At 48.9% G+C, this 23,813-nt stretch overlaps 1 protein-coding gene across 2 annotated transcripts in view; it reads right to left on the reverse strand.

Moving 5' to 3' along the window:
* Nucleotides 1–21: 21 nt before the first annotated feature.
* ATP1A1 (ATPase Na+/K+ transporting subunit alpha 1) overlaps nucleotides 22–23,813 on the reverse strand; it is a 28,699-nt gene continuing 4,907 nt past the window's right edge. For both annotated transcript variants that reach the window (XM_032361022.1, XM_032361023.1), the window contains exons 2-23: nucleotides 18,436–18,540; nucleotides 17,674–17,733; nucleotides 15,685–15,888; nucleotides 14,522–14,635; nucleotides 14,110–14,244; nucleotides 13,905–14,022; nucleotides 13,179–13,447; nucleotides 12,498–12,696; nucleotides 12,130–12,239; nucleotides 10,125–10,259; nucleotides 9,416–9,608; nucleotides 7,905–8,080; nucleotides 6,767–6,903; nucleotides 5,810–5,960; nucleotides 5,113–5,281; nucleotides 4,822–4,976; nucleotides 4,371–4,494; nucleotides 3,223–3,368; nucleotides 3,003–3,133; nucleotides 2,632–2,733; nucleotides 686–777; nucleotides 22–316 (exon numbers count right to left, since the gene is read on the reverse strand). In XM_032361022.1, coding sequence (XP_032216913.1) covers nucleotides 288–316; nucleotides 686–777; nucleotides 2,632–2,733; nucleotides 3,003–3,133; nucleotides 3,223–3,368; nucleotides 4,371–4,494; nucleotides 4,822–4,976; nucleotides 5,113–5,281; nucleotides 5,810–5,960; nucleotides 6,767–6,903; nucleotides 7,905–8,080; nucleotides 9,416–9,608; nucleotides 10,125–10,259; nucleotides 12,130–12,239; nucleotides 12,498–12,696; nucleotides 13,179–13,447; nucleotides 13,905–14,022; nucleotides 14,110–14,244; nucleotides 14,522–14,635; nucleotides 15,685–15,888; nucleotides 17,674–17,733; nucleotides 18,436–18,540 — 3,054 coding nt within the window. In that variant the 3' untranslated portion in view covers nucleotides 22–287. The remainder of the gene's footprint in view (nucleotides 317–685; nucleotides 778–2,631; nucleotides 2,734–3,002; nucleotides 3,134–3,222; nucleotides 3,369–4,370; nucleotides 4,495–4,821; nucleotides 4,977–5,112; nucleotides 5,282–5,809; nucleotides 5,961–6,766; nucleotides 6,904–7,904; nucleotides 8,081–9,415; nucleotides 9,609–10,124; nucleotides 10,260–12,129; nucleotides 12,240–12,497; nucleotides 12,697–13,178; nucleotides 13,448–13,904; nucleotides 14,023–14,109; nucleotides 14,245–14,521; nucleotides 14,636–15,684; nucleotides 15,889–17,673; nucleotides 17,734–18,435; nucleotides 18,541–23,813) is intronic.

Consider the following 23,813-nt stretch of genomic DNA (forward strand, 5'->3'; position numbering starts at 1 on the left):
ATAAAATGTATTCTTTCAGTCTTTCCAAGTTTTCCTTTTTACAAAAACAAAAAGGCACATAAAAACCATCCCCGCTGTCATTCCCATAGACGAGGTTTTTCAGGCAGCCCTCCCCCCTCCCCCCCATAGAGCTACATGCTTCATTCCGGGACGTCTCGCTCCCCCACATGCTTCGGTGCTTTCCTACCAGGGTAGAGTTCCGAATTCCAAGACTGAAGTACACAAAGGGGGTGGGGGTGGGTGCGAAGTGTGTGGCGCGATGCTCCGCGGCGTGCAGGACACGGGGTCTAGTAGTAGGTCTCCTTCTCTACCCAGCCTGGGGGCAGCACAGACAGACAGACACATGGCAGTGAGAACTCCCAGCTCTACCACAGTGGGAATGACAGGGAGCGACCGGGGGTGGGGGTCACCCAAATTCAATACCGGGCTTCAACTGTTCTTATTGCAAATGCTTCTAGAAAGGACTTGTTGATTGGGAAGACGGCTCCAATTTTGGACCAGCTTTCCACTCTATCATATTGGGCTTGAGTTCCATTCAAAATAGGATTGCTTCTGAAAGCCCTTGGGGATGGTACTGTGGCTGTAGGCAGTCTGGGTTGCCTTAGCCCACCCGACTGACGCAACAGAAGCCACGGAACGACAGCCTCCCCCACACCCCTGCTGAAGCTAAAAGGTCTGGCATTACCTCCAGGGCGTCGCCTGATGATGAGTTTTCGGACTTCATCGTACACGAAGATGAGAAGAGAGTAGGGGAAGGCACAGAACCACCAGGTAGGTCTGGAAGGAGAAGCAGGTACCGGTTTAACTCATGAACACAATTCAAAGGCAAGAGAAGGTATATCACAGTGACAGTGGAATAGTCTGGAAGGAGCCAAGCACGGTCACAACTAACCACTAAGCCCTTAGTGTGGACCACACAGGAGGGTCTTAGGAACAGAACGGTGCTCTCTGTGCCCAGGGCCTAAAGAGAGGCAGGGCAAAGCCAACCACGGACTTTCTTCCTAAGTCCCCTTCCCACCTTCAAGTCTGGTTTTTGTAATTTGGTTTATAGGAGGAGTTGAGATTTTTTGTTTACCATCCCACAGCAAAGGCACATTTTCTTTCCTCCCTTTCCAAAGTTTAAGAAGCCTGAGAGTGACCTTTGTCTATGTCCTGGTCTATGTGCAGATCAAGACTGCCAATGTGGGTCAAACCAGTTTCTCTATCCCTTGTATTCAGTCAGCTGTGTGTTGAATCCCTGTGTTGGGGAACGAAAACAGCCGAGCTCTTAAGAGAGAGCAGAGGCCTTTGGGAGCCTGGCGGGCCGCAGCCACAGTCCCTAGCCTGGAGACAAGGCGGCTGGGGCAGCCTCATCATAAGGCTGTGCTTTCCTGATGACCAGCTCCTGCAGTCAGTGCGTGAGGGAGGCTGTCCCAAGACAGAGACCTGGCACTCTCCTTCTTCCTGGTGCTAGGCATCCTCCTCCCCAGCTAGGAGAGGACCTCCTGTGACTTAGCCACAGAGTAACTAACCCACCTTTCGAACTGAACAGAACCTGTTCGGGAACAAGCTCCCTAGTCAGAACAAAACATGGCCTGAGGCACTACTCCATTTCAGTGACTTTCCATCTCAGCCTTTTGGAGAACTGGGTTCTCCTACCCTCTTCTCAACAAACAATGGCTCAAGCTGATGGGGCAAGCCTTGTCTAAGCTGCATCCTCCTAGTGTACGCCAGCTCTTTGTAAGGTGCTGCAACAAAGATCCCATAACCCATGCCTTAAAAGATCACAACCTAGTGGGGAGCAGAAATAACAAGTAATAGCAAAGAAGGGTGCAGATGTACATGTCCAAGAGGGCAAGATCACACAGGGCTAGCTAGCTCCAGGAGCTAGGCCCTCAGGGACTCTCTGGTGTCAGAGGTGGGAGGGAGCATCCTTACCAAGAACCCATGCAGGGAGAAAGAATCCTGAATTCTAACAGAAGCTTGGATGGCTACAAGAGAAGGCTGAAAAGACAAGCTGGACAGTAGCAGACAGACCCCTGGACGTCAGGCCACCCTTGCACAGAAGGGATGTCTGTATAGGCCCAGCAAGATGCTGGTAAGGCCCATGGGGCTTGGCTCCTTCGGGGATGGGGTCAGGTTACTGCAATTCACGCTTCTGATAAACCATTGTTTTTCACCTACAGGGTTTACCACCAAGTCCCTCACTGCTCCGGGCTGGTGGGTTTCCTTTGGTCTACTCTACCCATGACCCACCTCCAGCCTGCTTCTCCCGCCTCCTTCCTTTGAGAACAGAGGATTCAGGGGCCCACAGAGGTGGGGGCCTGACAGCACACACAGGGGCTAGGTAAGTAAATCAAGATATGAACCCGTCCCCAAACCTCAGAATACCAATGACAAGTGGGACTGTTGCTATGAGGGACCCGAGCACTCACACAGTTAGCTGGTGAGCCATCCCAAGGTACCAGAGCCTGTCGGGCCTGATCTCAGCCAAATCCCAAGCACCCTGGTCAGTCCTTCCTAATTTCCAGTGCAGAGGAATTCTCGTACAGGCCACCCCAAACTCCTAAAAACACCAGCTACTAGTGCATGTCACGAGGGAAGTCCCACTTCTGTTTCACGCTTTGGGGAGCTGGGTGAGGAGCAACTTACTTGAGGGGGTACATCCTCAGGGCAACACCCATTCCAGGGCAGTAGGAGAGGAAAGCAGCAAGGGCCGTCTCTTCAAAGAGGCCAAATATTAAGATCTTGTTCCTAAAATCAAGAAGACAGAAAGCTTAAGAACACAAACAGAAGTTTATGTTCTAACACTGTTCAGCAGCAGATCAATGTCTTTATGTGTTCGTTGCACTTAGGAACTGGAGGGCAGATGAAAACAAAGGCTGGAAAATGACACTGGCTCCTAAATTTGTGCCAAAGGGGAGATTCCAGAAACTGCCACGTGCCTCGGACCTGGATCTTACAAAGCGCTGAGAGATCACCAGAGCCCGGGGGTCCGAGGGCCCCAACTGTCCTGTACTCACTTCATCCCCTGTTGGAAGACAGAGTTCCTCCTGGTCTTACAGATGACCAAATCAGCCCACTGCACCACGACGATACTGACAAAGAAGGCTGTGTGGCAAGTGAACTCCACGATCTTCCTCTGTTCGTAAGTCTGAAACACAGAAGGCAGACAGATGAGCCCGGCTCGTGGCCCTCACGGCCGGCGGCCTAGGAGCCCCCATGGGTTGGGCCCTCACTTACCCACTGCTGCCCGTAGCTGTCCTCCACGTCGTTGATCCAGCGGTCATCCCAGTCCACGCGGATGCCCAGCAGGTGGGTCGGGAGGAAGCCGTTCTCAGCCAAAATCACAAAGTATGTGAAGAAGCCGCCCAGGGCCTGGATCATACCTGCACGTGTGGGAAACCATTCTAACCTGGTTCCAGGGCACCCGCACACTCGTCTGACCGCCACAGCCGGCCCGGGACGGAGCGCATTAGGGGCTGTCTTTCGTACTGGTTGGGGGAGGAGTGGGAAGACGGAGGGCCCCAGGGACACAGCCCTCACCCAGCGGCCGCTTCTTGTTTTTGAGTCACTGTTTAAAAACTTTAAAAGGGGAAGACACACAGGCCTTGCTCTGAAACACCCACTGCTGTCATATGATCATGTATCTACCAGGGCAGAGTCTCTTTAGGGGAAAAAGGCTTCCCTATTTTTAAAATTTCTGCTACAATGTGACTTTTCCCATCTCTGTTTTCACATTCCCGATAGTCAATGTGGCACCTTCTGACCAACCGCCCCCCCCCACCCCCTTCAGGACCCTTCTCCCCTGGCATCTGATCCCACCACACCACCCTGAGTTCCTCAGGGCCAGGTTTCATCCTATGCGCTGGCCCTCGTCCCCCTCTGAGTTAGGTCTTCCTGGCCATTAGCCAACTCCTTGTCAGCAGCTGTTAACCAGTCTCTGCCGTATTTCCACCAGAAACTCCTCTGTTCCGCTTCACATAAGTTCAGTGATGTAACCCATTGATCCAAAGGCCTGGGCTGCTCCTGGTGGCCTCACTGGTTTCTCCTGAAGGCCACTAGGCAGAACACGGTGGATCAAAGGGCATTTTCACCGCCCATTCCCTGAAGACCACCTGTTAGCTGGTCATGCTTCAGGTACCGTGGGAATCAAGTCTTGGGGTGGGGAGATGGGGGTGCAAGGCCCTTTGGTGGTGACCCGCCCGCCAAACCTTCAAGCTCGTGCAATTTCTTCAAAGCCTAACTCTCTACCCAAATTAGTGACCGACACTCTATCCCCAGGAAACGCGGCCTCTGAGTGGACTGCGCCTGGCATGAGAAACCAAGCCCATCTGAGGCCTCCCCTCCCCCCATGCTCCCCTCTCAGGACCGGGGGTGCGGCGGCTCACCGATCTGCCCGTAGGCCATGCTGATCAGCCGCTCATTCACAAGCTTGTCCGTTTTGGGGTTTCTGGGCTGTCTCTTCATGATGTCGCTCTCAGCTTGCTCGTAAGCCAGGGAGATGGCAGGAACCTGGGGGAGAAGTATCAAGGTTGTCAGTTACCAGGAAGCTGACAGCATGAACGTTTTATTATAAAGTCCTTGCCACCCTCCCCTTTAAAACTGGTTTTCATACCATGAGATGCTAGAACCAGTCCTATTATAAAACAAAACAAAACTTCCCTTTCATATAATGTTGCTATCTGATAGTCGGGTGTTGCCAGCTGCCTCGAGGACTGGGGAATGCTGCTTCCTGGGGGCTGAGGCCATGACACACGCCGGGTGCCCATACGCCCAGCCTGACTGGGTGTTGCAGCACCGGGTGAGCGAGGGCCTGAAGCTGCCACGCCAGGCACTTACCATGTCCGTGCCCAAGTCAATGCAGAGGATGGTGACGGTCCCCAGTGGTAGTGGAATGTTTGCAATAATAAATATCAGGAAGGGGGTGATCTCCGGAATGTTACTGGTCAGGGTGTAGGCAATAGATTTCTTCAAGTTATCAAAGATCAGACGACCTGGGAAAGCAAGAGTTTGGCTTTTTTATTTTTTACTATAGAGGATAAAGGAATGGGCAGGCTAGGAGTAGTCACAGAAGGGCAGTACTAGGATGAGGTTTTGGTGAACACTTTTAAACACAGTGCTCTCTCTCACCTTCTTCTACTCCAGTCACAATTGATGCAAAGTTGTCATCCAGAAGAATCATGTCGGCAGCTTGCTTAGACACATCGGAGCCAGCGATCCCCATAGCAACCCCAATGTCTGCCTTCTTCAGGGCTGGAGAGTCGTTCACGCCATCGCCAGTTACAGCCACGATAGCCCCCTGCCAGAAGAAGGGGGGTGGGTAAGAGCCCCGAGGTCCAGGGATGGAGGCACACCAGGCACACACCTCAACTTGCCTCTCCTTGCTACGACCCTGCCCCTTTCCTCGGAGACCCTCAGCAGGCTCAGAACCAGCTTAGCCAAGATGCCACCCAGCCACCAGCCAACCACAGAGTTAAGGAGTGCTAACGATCGGATGCCCTCCCCAGACCAACAAGGGCTTAAGGACTTCTCAGGGGATGGGACAGGAGTCTCCTGCTGTTCACATCCTCTAGAGAAACAGCGAGCCTGGACTGGTCTTCCAGGTCAAGTGTGGAGCCTGACTCTGGGCCACAGTGAAGACGTGTGTGGCCAAGTACAGGGCTCTGTTGGGTCGTTATCAGGTTCCCCTGCCCTGAAGGCGCCCGCAGCCTCTTTCCGGCACACAGGCAGCGAGTCTAAGAAAAGCTGGGCCATGTTTCTGGCCCTGGCACTGTGATCACGGAGGTCAGCAGGGCCTGAAAGAGCCTGGCCCTGGCTGCCTACTAACCTGTCTCTGGCAGCCTTCCACGATGATAAGCTTCTGCTGAGGAGAAGTCCTGGCAAACACGATCTCTGTGTGGTACTTCAGAATGTCATCCAGCTGCTCAGAGGTCATGTCCTTCAGGTCGCTTCCATGCACCACGCAGGCCTTGGCGTCTCTAGGATTGGGATGGGAAGAAAGGTCCCCCACTGCGTCACCCATGTGATGCTCCTCACCACCAAGGATGTTCTACTACACGGGAGACTTTGTGCGACAGCCCAGGGTTAGACGCGATCTTCCCCATCGCGTTAGAGCTACCATCTGGGCAGTAGTCTGCAGGTTACAAGCATGTTCCTACATACTAGATCTCGTTCAAGACTCACCACCACCTGTGGGGCAGCCTGCCCTCACCTTCCTTATAGAGGACATGTTGAAATGATAGGACCAAGTTCTAGACAGGAGACCAAACCCTCTCGTAGCCCAACGCTGGGGGAAGGGGACCCCACACTCCAACGAAACACCAGAACAATACCGCTTTGTCTCTGTTGCCTTCTGTACTATACTGTCCAAAATCCTTTTTGGCCTGAACTACCTGGACAAGTTGGCGTGGCCCGGAAAATGGACTTGGTGTGAGGTGCTGGGTCGCATGCTCTGTGGTTAACACATGAAACTGAAGGCTCGACTACAGAGTATACCGTATGACAAAGCTTCAGCTTCCCTGCTCTGCAGCGTGGGACTGATGCCCACCTTCATAGGTTACTGCGTCAGTGCTAAGAATATGGAAGCACCACCCAAGTGTTGGCTACAATGACATGCTCTCACCGAAACCTTCCCCTGGAAGGACAGGCTGCCTTCTGGAACTGCAGGGGCCTTTCCTATTCAGAGCAAGCCCAGAAGCACACCATCATGGAACCAAGCTGATGATCCCCAACCACCATCATCTGCACATTCAAGGCAGAGCAGACTCTGAGTTTCCTGCCTTACCTGGGGTTCACCTGGCTCACTGGGATGTTGAGGCGGGCAGCAATGTCTTCCACGGTCTCATTGCCTTCTGAGATGATGCCCACACCTTTGGCGATGGCTTTGGCTGTGATTGGATGGTCTCCAGTGACCATGATGACCTGGAACAAGAAACAGGGCAATTTATTTGAATGCAACTGCCTAAGCTGGCAAGAAGAAATATTAAGGATGCTTCATCTTAGAATATCAAGAAAGCAGGAATGCAAACCTAAAACGGGTAAACGTTAACCAAAAATACAAACATGCACCTATTTATGAAAACACAAAGCAACATCCAGATCCTATCTTGGTGTATGACAAGATGTGTAACGTCTATTTTTCCTTTTATTACAGTCACAAGAAAACTCAAATGTACTAAAACCAGCCCCCCCCACCCCAAAAATCTGATGCTGATGGGACCGTAGGGCAAAAGTGCCAGATACTGCCTGGGGAGCATACCCAAAGTGGCTCAGTTTGGGGAGAGAACATAAATACGTAGAAAGAATTCAAATCTTGTTACTGCTTTTCTGACCTGATGATTATATTCAGAAGACTACACTTACAAGTATAGTCGAAGTGGTGGGGGAGTTATTTTTACAAAGCTTTTCAGGGTGGTATTACCAACAAGAATGAGAGAGTGGAAACAAATCAGACAGCCAGCACCAAGGCAGGCTCAAAAAACCACCCGTTATCGGTGCACTTGAACAATGTTCCGTGACTTAGAGAGACAGATACAGAGGACACCAAACATTCATTAAAAAACCAGTTAACTGAAAACGGAGAAGATCTCCTATTTGCTACATGAAGTAGATCAATTTAGAAGGGGAGTATTTCAAATTTAAGACCTTATGCCAAATTTTTTTGCTCTTTTCAATGATTTTCAGGCTTCTGTTTGTTTCCCCCCAAATATATGTTTTTTTAATTTCGAATCCCTCATCTGCTGTCTACACCAACATTTTAATACCATTTGGCCTTTTCTAGTGGTAACCAAAGCTTTAGAGGTAAGAAACTCATCCTTCCAGTGAGAAAACGAGCTGGCCACATGGCTCCTGTGGGGCCACGTGACTAAGCAGGGAGCCCCGAGGCAAGACAGTGATGTCAAGGAAGCACACTACATACTTACCTTAATGCCAGCACTGCGACATTTGCCCACAGCGTCAGGGACAGCGGCCCGCGGAGGGTCAATCATGGAGATGAGGCCCACAAAGCAGAGGTTTTCAACAGGGAAGTTCACATCATCTGTGTCAAACTGGAACCCTTCAGGAAACTGTTCATCGGGCAGAAACAGGTGGCAGAAACCTACAAGGAGGGTGGGGGGGGGGGGCGGTATCTGTGAGGACCTCACTGCAGCCAACAGCCCAGGACAGTAGCCACCGGTCATTCGGATGGTCTACCTCTGGCTCCAAGCTGAGTTTAGAATATTGTTTCGAGTTTTAAAGCCGTGAGGTTTTATTTAACAGGTACAGATGCTATGGAGTCAGAAAAACCATGCAAATGACAGAGGCCATGACCAAACCTCAGCGGAAGCACCCTGTCCAGCGCAGAGAAGACGGACAAGGACAGGACTGCTGGGCACTGGGACTGCAGGGTTCTAGACCTGCCACTCAGGTGCCTGGATTGGGCAAATCATGTAATTATTGGTCTCTGCTTCTTTCTTTAGAAAAATTGAGCTCCCATCTCTGCTTGCTGTTTATCTAACCACAATACATCACTGCCCATCAGCAAGGTCCAGCCTGCCAGCCAAGCTGAGGATAAATACGCAGCAGACACATTCTGCCCGAGGTGCTTATCACACAGTATCACTGCTGCAAGATCAGGACATTCCAGAGGCTCCCGCAATGTGGTATGAAGGTTACAATGTTCCTTAAAGTGGTGAGAGGTGGCAAGTAGGTTCGAGGAAGAGAGAACGCTTCTACTCTGGGCCCGCAGACACGGGAATGGAGAAACAACACTGGACAGTGATTTTTCAGTGAAGAGAGACTTATAAGAGAGATACCTCAGATCGGATGAGGGAACAAGAGGACAGGCCCAGGCAATCAATTCTGAGTTACTAAGCTAAGCGGAACAGGAATACATCAATGATGGCTTTGTACCTGTCCACCCCCAAAAGAGTGCAAACGTCTCTTTCTCAATTACATTGTATAATGAGTATAACATACTTCTCATCTGCCCTTGCTGACCTACTCGGAAGGACAGGTAGCTCTCTAGATGAAAAGTTTGCTGCCAACATCATTTGTGAGCCGACACGTATGGTCCAGTGTAAATTCACAACTGTTGGGCCAGTCAGGAAATGATTTTACTCTAGGCATTAATTTTAATTTCATTAAGTTTGTAGGTCATAGTCCTAGCAACAAAGGTTTGATAATAAAGCTCTTCCCTTTTGATCTTTTCCCAGGCAAACAGAACTGACCAGCCTGAGACCAAAGGTCTAAGTACGAATCGGAAGCAAACCAACAGGGTTTTGTTGCTCCGAGGCCCCCAACACACCAAACATCTCTCCAGCCCTTCCTATTTTCAGAATAGCGGAACAGATCGAGGAGGAGGAGGAATCTTCTGGAAAGGCTCAGGGGAGGTCAGGACACTGCAGAGGCGGACCAGACCAACAGCCGTGCAGCTGGCCGTCCACGTCCGTACCTAGCACACGCTCTCCGAGGCCGCCGAGCTCCAGGTAGGCGTTCTGGAAGGCATCCTTCAGCTCCTCATCCAGGGGCTGCTCTTTGCCGTGCAGGAGGATGGAGCTGCAGCGGTCCAAGATCCTTTCCGGGGCACCCTTCATCACCAACAGGTGTCGGGGCTCAGACGTGTTGGGGTTCTTGTGGATGGACAGCTGTAAAGGATGGTGGGGACGTGAACACTGGTGGCTGCAGGGAGCTCAGCTCACCTACTGCTGGAGAGTGTCAGGACAACCTACCCAGGTCCCCTACTTCTTAACTTTGGTGTCCCACACCTTGTAGCACACTTTGAATGCTACCCGAAAAACCAGAACGGCGATGTCGCCCTAAATCCCTGGCCTGTGTTCCCACGGAAACCTTTCCTGAAGGGAAACTGGGGAAGGACAGCCCGTACGTAGATGCCTCGCCCCCTCCCCACAACCCCTCTCCAAACCTAAATACACCAGAGGGCCCCAACATGTTAGGAGAGGGTTTGTTTTTCCTACCGAAACACAAATTAGCATTTTCTATACCTAATTCAGGGTCAAATGTAAAAGCTCACAGAAAGCTGGGAGAATTCATTTTTTGAAGCCATTTAAGCTTGTAACATTTCAAATGGGCAAACAGCTCTCCTTCTGGCTTCCAGCCCTCCCTGCCTGCCCCCTGGGCTGCCTGTGCCACTGCTAGGCCACCTGGTACTTGTTGGTGGAGTTGAAGGGGATCTCCACGATCTTGGCATATCGCTCTCTCATCTCCTTCACAGAGCCACAGCACAGCTCGATGCATTTCAAGAGCGCGGACTCCGAGGCGTCGCCTGCCACTGCCCGCTGTGAACAGAGAAGTCACCTGTGAGTAAGTCTGCAGTGCACCACTGAACACCTCAGAGTTCTGCAGATGTACTCCGAGCTTGTTCGAGGTGGAGGACAGGACAGGCAAGGGGGAAGCAGTGGTGGCGGCAGGGACCAGCCTCCCTCTGCTCAGACACACCCCAGCCTTCTCCTATCTGCCCTCCTGCCCCACCCCAGTTCCAGCTTCCAGTAGAAGAGGGGTGTCTGAAGGGGTTACCCACCCTTGAGAGGAGCATAACACACTCTTCTAACCTACTTTAGCCTGTTTTTTGTTTGTTTTATTTTTTAAAAATCTTCCCCTGTTGCAAGGTCTCAAAGCCAACACTATTCCGAAGGATGTACTCCTGGTTGTGAACCTGAAAATACCAAGTGAGAGTCCAAATATTTAGAGCACCTACAACTTAGAAGAAAATCCCTTCAGTTCCCGGGACTGAGGGCATACTGTTTGTGTCAAGGGCAAAATAGAGGGCTTTAAACATTATTCAACTGTGCAAAATTATCTTGGCCTGAATGGTGTGAATGGAAAGCTATTATTAGCTCCAACAGTCATATAATCAGCTAACATTTGAAGTTAAAGCCCACACTCGAGGTAACACATACTTCTATTTTGTGTGATATACTGGGACCCACTAAGAACATTTTTAGGTGTAGTCAACTTTTATATAAACACTTGAGAACTCCAACTGCTTTAAGACTGCACAGGCAGATGAAAAGATTAATGCTCACAAACACAGTAGCCCCATTTAATAAGAAAGGTGGCTAGGTTTGTTAAGAAATGTGGAATCAGTGGGATCATTTTTAACAAAGGCCAGTTATTAAAGCACAATAGAGCGGCATGCCTTTTGTTGGGGGGGGGGTGGAGGAGGGACAATAATAATGCCACTGACTTGGCCCCGTCCCCTGAAATAGTCAAATACAGGCCATGCTCCCTCTCTGGCACTTTTAAGTGGGGAAAGATCTGAAACCTATTACATCCTATACTGAAAACCTAGAAGATTTCCACTTTGAGGTAAGGAAATACATGAAAGCAGGCATCTTGAGTTCTATCCCAGGATAAACAATATCTTCCTCTAATCAACATTAATTCAATGCCAAGAATGCCTCCTTCAAAGGATACAGGGGTCCTATCTTCCCAGGAGAAGCCCTCTCAGTTCCATCTAAGTGCGCCTGCCTGCTCTCGGACAGCCTGGTCTCTACCCAGAACCACCCCCAGCAGCCCTGCTGAGAACAGGAGCCCAGAGGGCCTCCTCACACGTCTTCCGCAGCCTCAACAACCCTGTGCAGCTATGACCTTTCCAAGATTGTCTCCACAGGCAGCACAGTGAAACCTCAGTCATTTCGCATTTCACATGAATTCCATGAGCCTGAGCTTATTTTTGCATCATTAGTAAGCAAGCGGAGAACAAATAAGATAAGAGAAATGGCTGGGCTATTTTAAGAAAATAAATGGCTTAAGGGATTTACTGGAATCTACTGTATCCTAATATGCAAATACGATTATCGAGTCACAAAAGCAGCCCTCACTGTCTCTAGGTTAGCAGATATCATACTCAGAGTGGCAAAACTGGGTTTTACTCATTCGGTTTCTCACAGTAAAGACTGCTTCCCACTTCTGATCAGTTCTTAGAGCAGAGTCCCTCTTCTTGAACCTCTGCAGACTGAAGGTAACCCTCAGGGCTTTGGGATCCCCAGACAATACTTCACAAGGAGGGTGTCCCATGAGGAACAATCCCCTTACAGAACCCAGAGGGCACATGCTTTCTGAAGGAAACACTCGGGTGGTGGTTCTTGTGGGGTACCTACACTCCCACACGGTGGCCTAACAGTAAACAGGAACTCCTGAGCATACCTTAAGGATAGGTAGATTTTCCTGGTTTGCCTGAAACACCGCCCTGTTACAGAGACCCGCAATTCTGGACAAAGCGAGCCAGGTGGCTGAACTCTTGTCAAATGAGACACCTGGCGGGGGCAGGAAAAAAAAACAAAAAGAAAAATAATGCATTATCTTTGTGTTAACATCCCATAAAAAGGTAAATGTTTCATCTCATTTCCCAACTAATGAAACTAGTCAGGTTTCAGGGCAAAGTCAAGAGAAATCTCAAACCCATTCCCTTAACTCCTTACCAAATGATAAAAAACAAAAACAAGAACTTAAAAAAAAAGAAAAAAAAAGCCACATAAGGTAAGGCTATGGTGTGGGGTGGGCCTGGGCCTTACCACTCTGATTCTCTGTCGTGTCGGCTTCATGGATTTGATTGTCGAACCACATGTGGGCCACGGTCATCCGGTTCTGAGTCAGAGTTCCAGTTTTATCCGAGCAGATGGTAGATGTGGACCCCAAGGTCTCCACGGCTTCTAAGTTCTTCACTAAGCAGTTTTTCCTTGCCATGCGTTTGGCAGTAAGGGTCAGACATACCTAAAAACCATTAGGAACCAATTATTTCAATCTCAACAAGAATGGAATTCTATAGAAACTGTGGGTACTTCCTAATATGGAAGATGCTGGTCTAAAATTAAACCTCTCTGGCCATCCTCTGAAGTCTGAATAATAATGGGAACATGTATAGAGGGCTCCCCTCTTCCCATAAAGCAACAGATTAAGAAAAGTGAAAATAGCCAGGATTTACTGAATTATAGTGCCCCTGCTCACCCCCTAATTGTCCTCCTTTGTTATATGCTGTGGATCATGTGATCAAGTAAGATCAAGATTTAGACCTATTTAGGCTTTGGGGTTACTATCTTCCATGTAAAAAACACGCCACGCCTCCCTGCTATCTAACCCTACCACGCACAAGCACGTGGTGATCAACCCCGAATCAGCGGCCGCTTGGGGGGAGGGGGCGGTTCTCAGGTGTCAGCGGATGGAAGAGTGTGCGCGGTTTTCCCTGAGCTGCTTACCGTGACAGTGGCCAGCAGACCTTCGGGCACGTTGGCTACGATGATGCCGATGAGAAAGATGACGGCCTCGAGCCAGGTGTACTCAAGGATAAGAGAAAGGATGAAGAAGGACACACCTAGGAACACGGCCACACCCGTGATGATGTGGATAAAATGCTCAATCTCAGCAGCAATGGGAGTCTGTCCTCCTTCCAGCCCGGAAGCAAGTGTGGCAATTCTTCCCATCACGGTGCGATCCCCGGTGTACACGACAATGCCACGCGCGGTACCTTAAAAAAGGAGGGAGGGGGAATTGTAACATGTTTCATCACAGAAGTCACAGCTTTTGGACGATTACCTGCCGCAGTTAAAAGAGACAAAACTACACGTTTCCAAGGGCCAGCTCTTTGGTGGGTTAATGCAGTTTCACACCACGGAGACTCTGGCGAAGGGCATTATTATCCAGGAGCAGGACAGCAGCTCCCAAGGCCACTGCCAGGTTAGCACGCCCAACGGTAGAGGCGTGTGGGAGGTGGGGGGTGAGGACAGCCGGCCAGCCAGCCCCCAGGCTTCCAGAGCCTTCCTGCCAATGACTGAACCGCATCTGCTGTGCTTGACCACAGCAGTCAGACAAGAGGCCAACAAAACCAGAACAGGAATTGCGTTTCTGGTTTTTGTTGTTGTTATTAATGCCCAAGATAAACAGCACGCTGTGAACACAACAGCGCCTTAAAATGGTCTGTCTACCTTCCACACAGTTGGTTGAAAAGAAGGCAATGTTCCTCGTTTCCAGGGGGTTTTCATTTGTGAAGTCTGGAGACCTAGTCTGGGGCTCTGATTCACCAGTGAGTGAGGAGTTGTCCACCTGTCCGTGAGACAAGAGGGCTGTGTGAACACACGCCGGGCTGCCCTGCGCACTCCGCCTGAGCCCTGGGGACCCCGCTGAACCCACCTTGCAGCCGTTGGCAGAGATGATTCTGAGGTCAGCAGGAATTCGGTCCCCTCCTTTCACTTCCACCAGATCCCCAACTACAACTTCCTCTGCGTTAATGCTCATTTTTTCACCATTTCGAATCACCAGGGCTTGCTTTGGGAGAGAACAGTTTACACTATTCAATCCGAGAAAAGAGGCTGCCAACAAGGACTGGACAGTGTTGAAACAAGAAAGCCAAACTCCAAAGGGATCTCTAATATGAATTATACAAGTACACGACAAGGAGATTATTGATCTATTTATACAAGTTACAAAAGCTTGTTGGGTTATCTGCAAGGTGGCCCTCCTGTTCCCATCAGCTCAGAAACCTTAGCTCCACACTAGCTCTCATCCCCAGGGGTCTCAATGGAGAGGGCAAAGCAATCGGTACCTGGGGGACCATGTTTTTGAAGGATTCCATGATCTTGGAACTTTTAGCTTCTTGATAGTAGGAGAAACAACCAGTTATGATGACAACAGCTGATAGTACCACACCAAGGTAAAGCTGGAAGGGAACAAACAAGTTAGAGCCACAGGCTTGTAGGAAGGAGCTGGGACCATTCACTTTTGGCCAAATAAAAACCAAATTTTTTAACAGGCCAAGGCTTCAGAAACAAATACAGAGCTCGTGTCTTCAGATTTATCTTCCTAGAGACTGAGTACAGGCAGGTCAGAAATGGGGGTCCCAGAGACACTTGGTTATGACACCTTGACCGACTTTTGAAATGTTCTACCTGTATCAATTTCTCCCACCTTATTAAAATAAAGATCTTTTGAGGTGCCTGGGTGGCTCAGTAGGTTAAGCCTCTGCCTTCGGCTCAGGTCATGATCTCAGGGTCCTGGATCAAGTCCGGTGTCAGGCTCTCTGCTCAGCAGGGAGCCTGCACCCGCCCTCACCTGCTTGCCTCTCTGCCTACTTGTGATCTCTGTCAAATAAATAAACAAGTAAAAAAAAGAAAAAAAAAAACTAATATAAATAAAATAAAATAAAGATCTTTTCAAAACAACTTGTGACATCCGAAGAGGGGCTACCAAACGCTTCAGGATGTGTGTTATGGGCCAACAATAAAAGCAGTGCTCTGCGGTGTGCATGGCAGCTGGCCCCGGGCCAGGACCTGCACAGCGCTGTCTGTTCACTGCAGCCACATGTGCAGTGATGTCCAGCGTGGAAGAGCATCTAGAAGTGGGAGATGGAGAGACAAACTGGAAACGAAGAAAGAATGGATGGGCCTTGAAGGCCATAGTTGCTAACACTGCTTTCCCTCGTGTTTGTTTGCTTCTAAAGACTTCTGTGAGAGAGGGAGAGAATCCTAAGCAGACTCCTTGCTGAACATGGAGCCCAGTACATGATCTCATGGCCCTGAGATCATGACTTAAGTGGAAATCAGGAGTCGGGTGGATGCTCAACCAACTGAGCCACCCAGGTGGCCCTCTCCCGCCTGTGTAAGATGATCAGCTAACCAGTGGTAACCAGTGGAAAACAAGGGAGTGGCAAGGAGGAGAAGGGTACCTCATGCACACTTAGTCATCTAAATGAGGAGCTACAGAACTCACGTTATCATTTTGAGGTTCCTCTTCCGTGGCAGCCTGGATGCCGTAAGCTAAGAAACAAAGAATTGCTCCGATCCACAGTAACATCGAGAAACCCCCAAAGAGCTGCCGACAGAACTTGACCCATTCGGGAGTGGTGGGAGGCGGGGTGAGAGCATTGGGGCCGTCTCGAGCCAGGATCTCTGCAGCTCGAGCAGTTGTCAAGCCCTGAGAAGCAGAGGAATGGAAGTTAGACACGCTGCCCCAGAACGTACAAGCGCATTTATCTACCTGGTAGCTTGAGAGCCCCAGTAATGGATTTGGGAAGAAACAAAATCCCCCAAGCTAGAGAACCTTAAAAGCCTGGCAAGTTCTGATAAGGACCCTCTCCTGGTCCGGGCACACAGCTGTCCAAACTTCCTGAAGATCCTACAATACCCAGACTCGTTTTACATTGATCCATGGATAGATCTGCATGCAGTCTGATCTAAGTTAGGTAAGGGACACAGGCCAAATGGTATTTTTACCAAAAAGATACAGCAGTGTTAACTCATTGATTCAGTTTTGCAAATTAAGAGCTTTGAGTTCTTTTGCATACTCAATCTGTCAGGGACCGGAAGAAAGAAACCCTCTGTAAGCATCAAAAAAAGAGAAAAACCTCTGTAGGAATCCAACCTGTGAATGGTTTAATAGCTAAGTTTTCAGTAAAGAAGTCTATCCTGTGAATGGCAACTAAAAGGACGGTCTGGCTGGGAGGGTTCACACAGGTGTACATTCCAGCCCACCCCCAGGAACCTGCCAGCTTCAAAGTATTCACTGAAAAAATCTCACTGTACTAAAGCCTCGTGCTGCTCTAAATGGGCCTTAAAACCAAGATACGTGGATGGCACACAGTAGATACAAGGCTCCTATGACAAGGGGAAGAAAATGCGATTACTTTCGTATTATCAAAATACCCAAGTGGGGTGGGGGGGGGGGGAGACAAAACCTGTATCTGCCCAAAGTATCTATTAATAAAGAATTCATACTCATGATATTTTAAATATTGGGAGTTACCTAGGGAGTATGAAGAACAGGGAGATGAAAGCCAGGCAGTTAAGAGAAAGTGAGACTTGGCTAGGACCCTCCCTCAAGTTCCTGGTGGAACCCCAGGGCAGAGTAACGGACACCCATCATCCGAGCGCTCCGTGTGTGCCGGGCACGGAGGTTGGGGCTACCCTCACTCTCCTGAGGCCCCCTTCCCAGGCGTCACTACAAGGGAGAACACGTGCTCAGCCGCCCAACAGTGAGCAGCAGCTCTGTCTGGGAGTCAGGCCTCCCCTCCGAGCGCAGGACACCCATGCCAGCAGCGCCGCTGACAACTTCTTGAGGATGTGTTGAAATAATGGGGGCACAGTGGCTGGCACCCATGTGAGTCCCCAGAGTTTTTACATTTTGCACAGAAATAACAAACTGCACCCTTCCCCGACTGTTTACTTTTATGTCATTCGTGCGGCAAATTTAATACCAGGTAACAAGGACCCCCAACACAGGCTTTGCGGAAAGATTACTTTAAATGGGGTAAAATGACAAGTTTTGGATGAATACTAGAATAACCAAGGTTCTGGAGCAATGGAGCTAGATGGCAAAAGTGCAAAAACTTAAGTGCTGAAGATTCATCTCACTCAAACATTCAACTTCATGTCACGAACGCGGAAGAACAGAGACAAAGATCTGTAATCGAAAGGTCAGGGAAGGAGCGCCGCTGTGGAGCCACTCCATTTCAAATCCAGATGCTTCCCCTGGTTAGATCTCACCTGTTATAAAACGGGGACAATAATGTCCACTTTCAAAGTGTCAGGAGCCAAGAAAATACTAAAGAAGAATCCAAAAGCCTGAGCTTCACCTGAGGCACAAGAGATACTCAGAGGGTGCCTGTCACCCTACTCCTCCCAGAGGCTCCAGGCTTAGGTCTGTGACATGGGAGAGAGGCCCCAGGGAATGATCCCATAAAAGCGAGACATGACAACATACTCGACTCAGGTCTGTTCCGTATTTGCGATGAAGTTCGTCAAGGCTAAGTTTATGGTCATCCTAAGGGGAAACAGAAAATGAAAGAATTAAACACTGTTCCACAAAAAAAAAAAGGTCAGAGGAAAGCATTAATGTCACTCCTGGCAGGTACTGACTCAGCTCAGCTAACAGGCTTTCCTTTCCTTCCCTTGCAATGTGGGAGACCTCTCACCGATCCCCAGTGGCTCGGCAGCCACACAGCCCTGTGCTGAGAGCCCACCCTGGAGGATGGTGGAAGCTGTGGGACAAGCCCCCTGCGACCCTCCTCGGCTTCAGGAAGGCCCAGGAGTCTCGGCACTGGACGGAAACCTTGCCGGCCTTCTCGGATGACCAGCACGTTCTAGACAGGCTGTGTCGGCGGAAGCCTCCACAAGCTGGAGGGGCTCGAGGTCTCCCCTCTATCTGCTATCATCCAGAAACAGAGAAAAGTGGAGGCCCCCCTGATATCAACCACAGTTCCTTCTGTGGACCTTTGGTTATGCCAGGGCGGTGGATAACCTTCCCAATGCTCCAACAGCCTGGAAAGTGAAAATTTTCCATATTGACCTCTACGGCTTGGTAAGGTCTGTAGAAACAACCACAGTAATGGCTTCACTTTTCAAATAAAGCCTCTGACTGAAGGATTCAGGGGGCGGTGGGGGGGGGTAGATATCGAACACCCAACAGATAGGATTCAATTAACTTACAAGGAAAACAGAAAGCAACCTGCCTCCTAATACTCACCATAGAAACTTCTTTCTTCAGTTCATCCATATCCCGCTCTTTCTTGGCCTTCTTCTTGTCGCCATGCTCTGAAACGGCTGCGGGTTCATATTTATCACGTCCGACCTACAGGAGATGTGGGAGAGGTGAGGCTGTGTATGATGAACACACGGGAGATTCTGGAGCAGGGGATTTCAACAGGTTTTAGGACGGCCAACAACAAGACAGTACTCGTGGAAACGCACGGGAATGTAGGTGCACAAACCACAAACTAAACAAGAGCGACTACGATTGTAAGTACTGCGCATGCACGACACGCCGTCTGCGCCCAAGGGCATTAAGACCAGGGGAGAAGTCACGGGAGCCACAGAAGGGTCCCGCCAGGTACTTCCATTTGTGGTGAACAGGGAGAGGGTGGTGCAGCCGAAATCTCTGCACCTCCCCCTTCCATCCACCCCACTGAGAGAATGTAACCATCTTGACATTAGTAACTGGGGTGCTGATGCCTCTGCGTTCTGAACCAGCCAAGTTCAAGGTAGACCCCTGCTCTCTATCCTCGGGTGAGTCCCTGACTCTCAGGCTCCTGCTTTTTCCTCCCTAGCATGGAGAGAATCACTGTGCCTACCTCCACGTAGCGTTTTCTGGGAGAACCAATTAAACAAAACCCTTAGATGCAAGTCACTTTTATCATGTTTAAATTCTCAGCTTTGCCAAGAAGCCATTAAAGACCCAATTTAACTTTTTTTAGGTCTTACATAAGAATAGTGACCTGTTCATCTTTTCTTATATATATAAAAAGAAGTTAGCCTAAGAATACTTAAAGTTATTTAAATAAAAAAGAGAGAGAGAGAGAGAAAAAAAAAAGTCCTCTCCCCAGTCTACATCCTGAAAATAAAGCCCCCAAAGGCAAAGCCCCTGGAAATGTTTTGACATAAGCAGGGTGGAGGAAAGCATGTGCATTATCACACAATTCACAGGACCCACCTACGCCCTCGTGAAAACTGGAACAATTTTTAGAGAAAACGGTGATTCTCTAGTTTAAATTTAGAGTGTTCCACATACCCCTCCCCCCCCCACTCCGTTTAAAATGCTGGAGCTTATCTAGACAAAGCCTGAACTTGGTGCTTCAGAGCTTGGTCAGCCCAGAAGAGGCCTTCTCTCCAGACACCCCCACTGCACAAACTGCCTCCCGTAACTGTCACCTTAGAGGGAGCAGGGGAAGGAGAGAGAGCAGCATTTTTCTTAAAATGGATGCTCCGTCGTGCTACTGCTCCATTACCTGGTACCTCTCCCTTGCTCACTTCCAACTAGCAGAAGTACACTGCTAGCTACGAAAGCAATTAATTGAGAACCTGTGTCCAGATCAAAATTTTACTGTGCTTATAAAAAAAAAAAAAAAGAAAAGAAAACAACAACAAAAAGGACACAGGTGTCTCTCAGTCACAGCCAAGACGGCTGCAAATAAAATACAACACTCACTTGACTTTGGGAAACATCCTCTCTTAAGACTCTAAAGAGAAATCCTGCCCCAAATGAGTTGGTGCGGCCCACAAGCAGAGACATTTTTATTATTCATGCTGTTCAACTCCCGTGGTTCCTTCTGCACTGTTCCTTGACTAACTTCTCCCACCAGAGTGGAGTTCTTTTTGTTTCTATCTTATCTGTTAAGAATGAAGCAGGTCTAAAGATAGTCAACATTCTTGAAATTCTCTCCACTGTGGAGCAACCACATTTGTAAGTGCCTCTTTGCAGAGAGCCCTCCGTGCCAGTGTTAAAATGGAAAATAATCACACACTGAAAGCAAACACACAAATAAAACAGAAAGAAAGGACAGGGCTTCCACCAGACAAGAACCACAGCCTGAAGTGGATTTCTTTCCCGTATTTAATGGGAAAGCACATCACTTAAAAGTCGTTTTAAAGGCATTGACTAGGGAATCTCTAAAAGACTATGTGGTCAGTTTGTATTGACTTTTAAAACAGAGTTCACAATTTCTCTTTTAAGCAAGATATCATTAATTCAAGTTCAATTTAAATATGTGAAAACCAGATTTAAAAAATCCCTCTGCCTCACCCCCTATATGCTTGATGCTCAGACTTTCAGTATTTTCCACTCCAAAAAAGGGGGAGAGAATGATTAAGAGCGAGAGGCCCTGGACAGGTTCCAAAGTTGTATCCCCATTTACAGAAAAGGATCCTGCCTGCAGACTCCGTTATCAGTGGTTAAGTTGGCTGGGAGTTTGACTTCCTAATAGCTCGCATCCTCCCTCATCAACTCATGCTATATAAGGCCGAGTTTTAAATGAGGACATCTGTGAGAGAGACATGGCAAGTATTAACATGTGGAATTTCGTCTCCTTTAAGATCTTAATTTTTTCAATGGGCAATGTTTGTCCAGAAGACCAGACATCATTTACAATTCAGTTCTTCCCTACAAGTAAAACAATGATTTAATATCCGCTTATTGTGACAGAAACGAATTATTTCTTAAGTCTCCATTAAGACTCAATTATCATAGGTTTGAAGCAGAAAAATATGTGTGTTTGTGTGTTTGGGGTAGAGGGAGTGTAGAGTAGGATGGGGAACAATGCTAAAAATTGGGTGAGACGGCATTTTCTTTATTATTTCCTTTAAAAACATTTGGGGAAAATGAGAGAAACATGGTTTCCCCAATTGACTACAAGAACCTTTCCTGCAGGTTCTGAGCAGTGGGCACACATTCTTACTTCTTCAATCAGAAAACTCAGATCACTTCTCCTACACCCACCATGCTCCCTGCAATGGCACCCCCCACACACACACACCCCAAGGTCTCTGAGGGAGGATACAATGGGAAGCTCAAGGTTCCCATGAGGCCCCACATCAATGGGACACTGACTAGTGAAAATGATGAAGTGAGTTAGGTTCTGGTTTGTGTGTGTGTGTTTTTCCATTGCTAATTTAGGAAGCGGGAGGTCACAAGGAGGGCAGGGGCGTGCCCAGTGTGACACGGCTGAAAATGGGTCCTTACTTCATCCTGTGCTTCCCAGGGATTCCATTCTCCCAAAGATGCCCTAAGGACTTCTGCTACTGTTGGATCTGGGCAGTGGGAAAAGGTACCCAGGACATGGGAAGAGAAAACTCCCGACAAGAGAAACCAAGGTGAACACAAGTAATGAGGTTCACTCATGTAAAAACACGGACCACCCCCTAGATGTGCTCCTTTGTCTCTGTCAGTAACGAAAAGCCTAAAGAGGGGACCCGTCCCACCACAGCAACAGATGGCCCTGGGGGCAGCCAGGAGTTCCATGAGCTTCAGACTTCTAGAACTGCTGAAGCTGCCTCCGGGCTACTGGGAAGCTCTGGACATCCATGCCCTTTCAGCTGGCATGGCTGTCATGGTTGAGGTAAGCCCCACCCCCACCCCACCCCGCCATCCTGGATGGCTGCGGGACCCTCAACAGTCAGCCTCAGCTGTCGTCCCTCCAGAGGGCAGTAACATTTGGTGTGATGACTGAAGAGTCTAGAAGGCATTCTGACTGTCTGATTCATCAAGGGGCTGCTGTCAAGCCTGAAAACAAAACACCTAAAACCCAAGCCTACACACAAACTAATAAAGCTTTGGACCAGCAAGAGGGGCCAGAAGGGGCGCTAGGCCTTCCTTCATGTGGGGGGGAAAGGGGGGGGGGGACATGGGCTCTTCCCATCTTCGCGGGATTGTGCATGATTAAATCATGCTCAAACACAACGGTGTACTTAGAGGTACTCTGCAAGCACAGGACCATGGTTATTGTAGAACTGGGTTTTAATTAACATATAAATTACTGCCATTCCTCACCTCCTATGAAAACCCCTTTCAAGCTTAAAAAAAACAACCCATTGGGGTATTTTTTTTAATCTCATCAGTTAAAACATAAAGTATCAGAAACGATCAAGCCCAGTTCATTACAACCCCCAGTTGTGCCTAAATGACTAAGTGGTTTAGTTTACATGCAAGGAATTTTCTAGCTGGGGACCCAGGGCTCCGAGGTGGCCGTGGCCAGGGTTGAGGGAGGACACACACTGCCTGAATACTGCAGCTGCTCTGTGCCTGGAGCAGCATTTAGGGCAGTTAAAGAATGAATTGGCTTCTTCTGCAGGAGGTGACCCAGGGGACCACCACACCAGGCCTTCATATTCCTCGTCACTCACCTGAACATGCAGCAGGCTGGAGAAGGTCATGAAGCAAAGTCAGAGCAATGGGTCCCTTCATGAGACCAGCTCAGGACCCCCATACTTGGACTGTAGCCCACCCAGCTGGGCGTGGGGAGAACCCAGCTCCAGCTCTAGCCAGCAGGCTCCCTCAGCCTCCCAAACAAACTAGGCATAACCTTCCTCCCCAGTTTCTTAAGGAAATTCTTAAGGAGCTTGCCGGCCCGCCTGCCCTGCAACTGTACACCCATAATCAAAAAAATATTGTAGAATGTCTAAACGATCTATATACTTTAGATTTACTCTTAGATTTACCTCTTTTAAAATTCTTAGTTCTAATATTCTTAGTTCCTTCAGTGATTGAAAAGAAAACAAAACAAAACCCAAGACTGTTTTTTCACTGGGGTTAATTAACTCAGTTAACCTCCATCATTAGGCACTGGGTTATGAAGAGTTAAAACTTTCTGCCTATTCCTTCTATCCGCTGCCCACCTCACCCCTTTTCTCATTTTTATAGAGCACTCTTTGGCTGGTGCTACTCAAAAGATGCTGTCAGTTTGAGAGACAAGGATTACTAGCTGGCACCAGCGTTCCAAGGGGACTGAATAAATTCCCAGTCATCATTCCTCAGTTGGTACACGAAGCGTAGGGTACGAAGTAAACCAGCTGGCAGGCTGAAGAGGACAAAGGCAGCACAAGGCTCCAGACACAGGTCACCCGAACTGAAACAATAAAACCAATATGGCCCCACGGAAGGATCATGTGAAAGATGTTAAGAAAAACAGAAAAGGGTATCGCCCCAAAGTGCCCAAGGGCCCTGGCCACGATGACAGCCTGGAAAGATAAATCCGACACCAAGACCCACTGATCCCCACAACTGGCACTCTCCACTTTCTCCCCAACAATACAAGCCCCAAAGACAAAGCACCAGCCACCACGAACCAACGCTTTGGGTCACTACTAGAAAACACCAAACAGTTGTTACTCAGTAGAGTTTGGATAAAACCAGATTCAGAGATAATTAATGTTTAGGTATAATTCATTGTACAGTCACAAAGGAAGTAAGGAATGAGGTGTACTGGCCCCAATTCCCAAGGCTCAGGATGCAAATGAAACCCGAGAGAAAAACTGCAGGGCGGGTGGATGGATGGGGGGCTCTCTTCTCGCTGATCGAATTTGCTACCCAAACATCAGTCAAATAAATGTGAAGAACTTCTTGTGGATTCCTGA

This window comes from Mustela erminea, chromosome 10 (genome assembly GCF_009829155.1).
Source record: "Mustela erminea isolate mMusErm1 chromosome 10, mMusErm1.Pri, whole genome shotgun sequence".
NCBI lineage: Eukaryota > Metazoa > Chordata > Mammalia > Carnivora > Mustelidae > Mustela > Mustela erminea.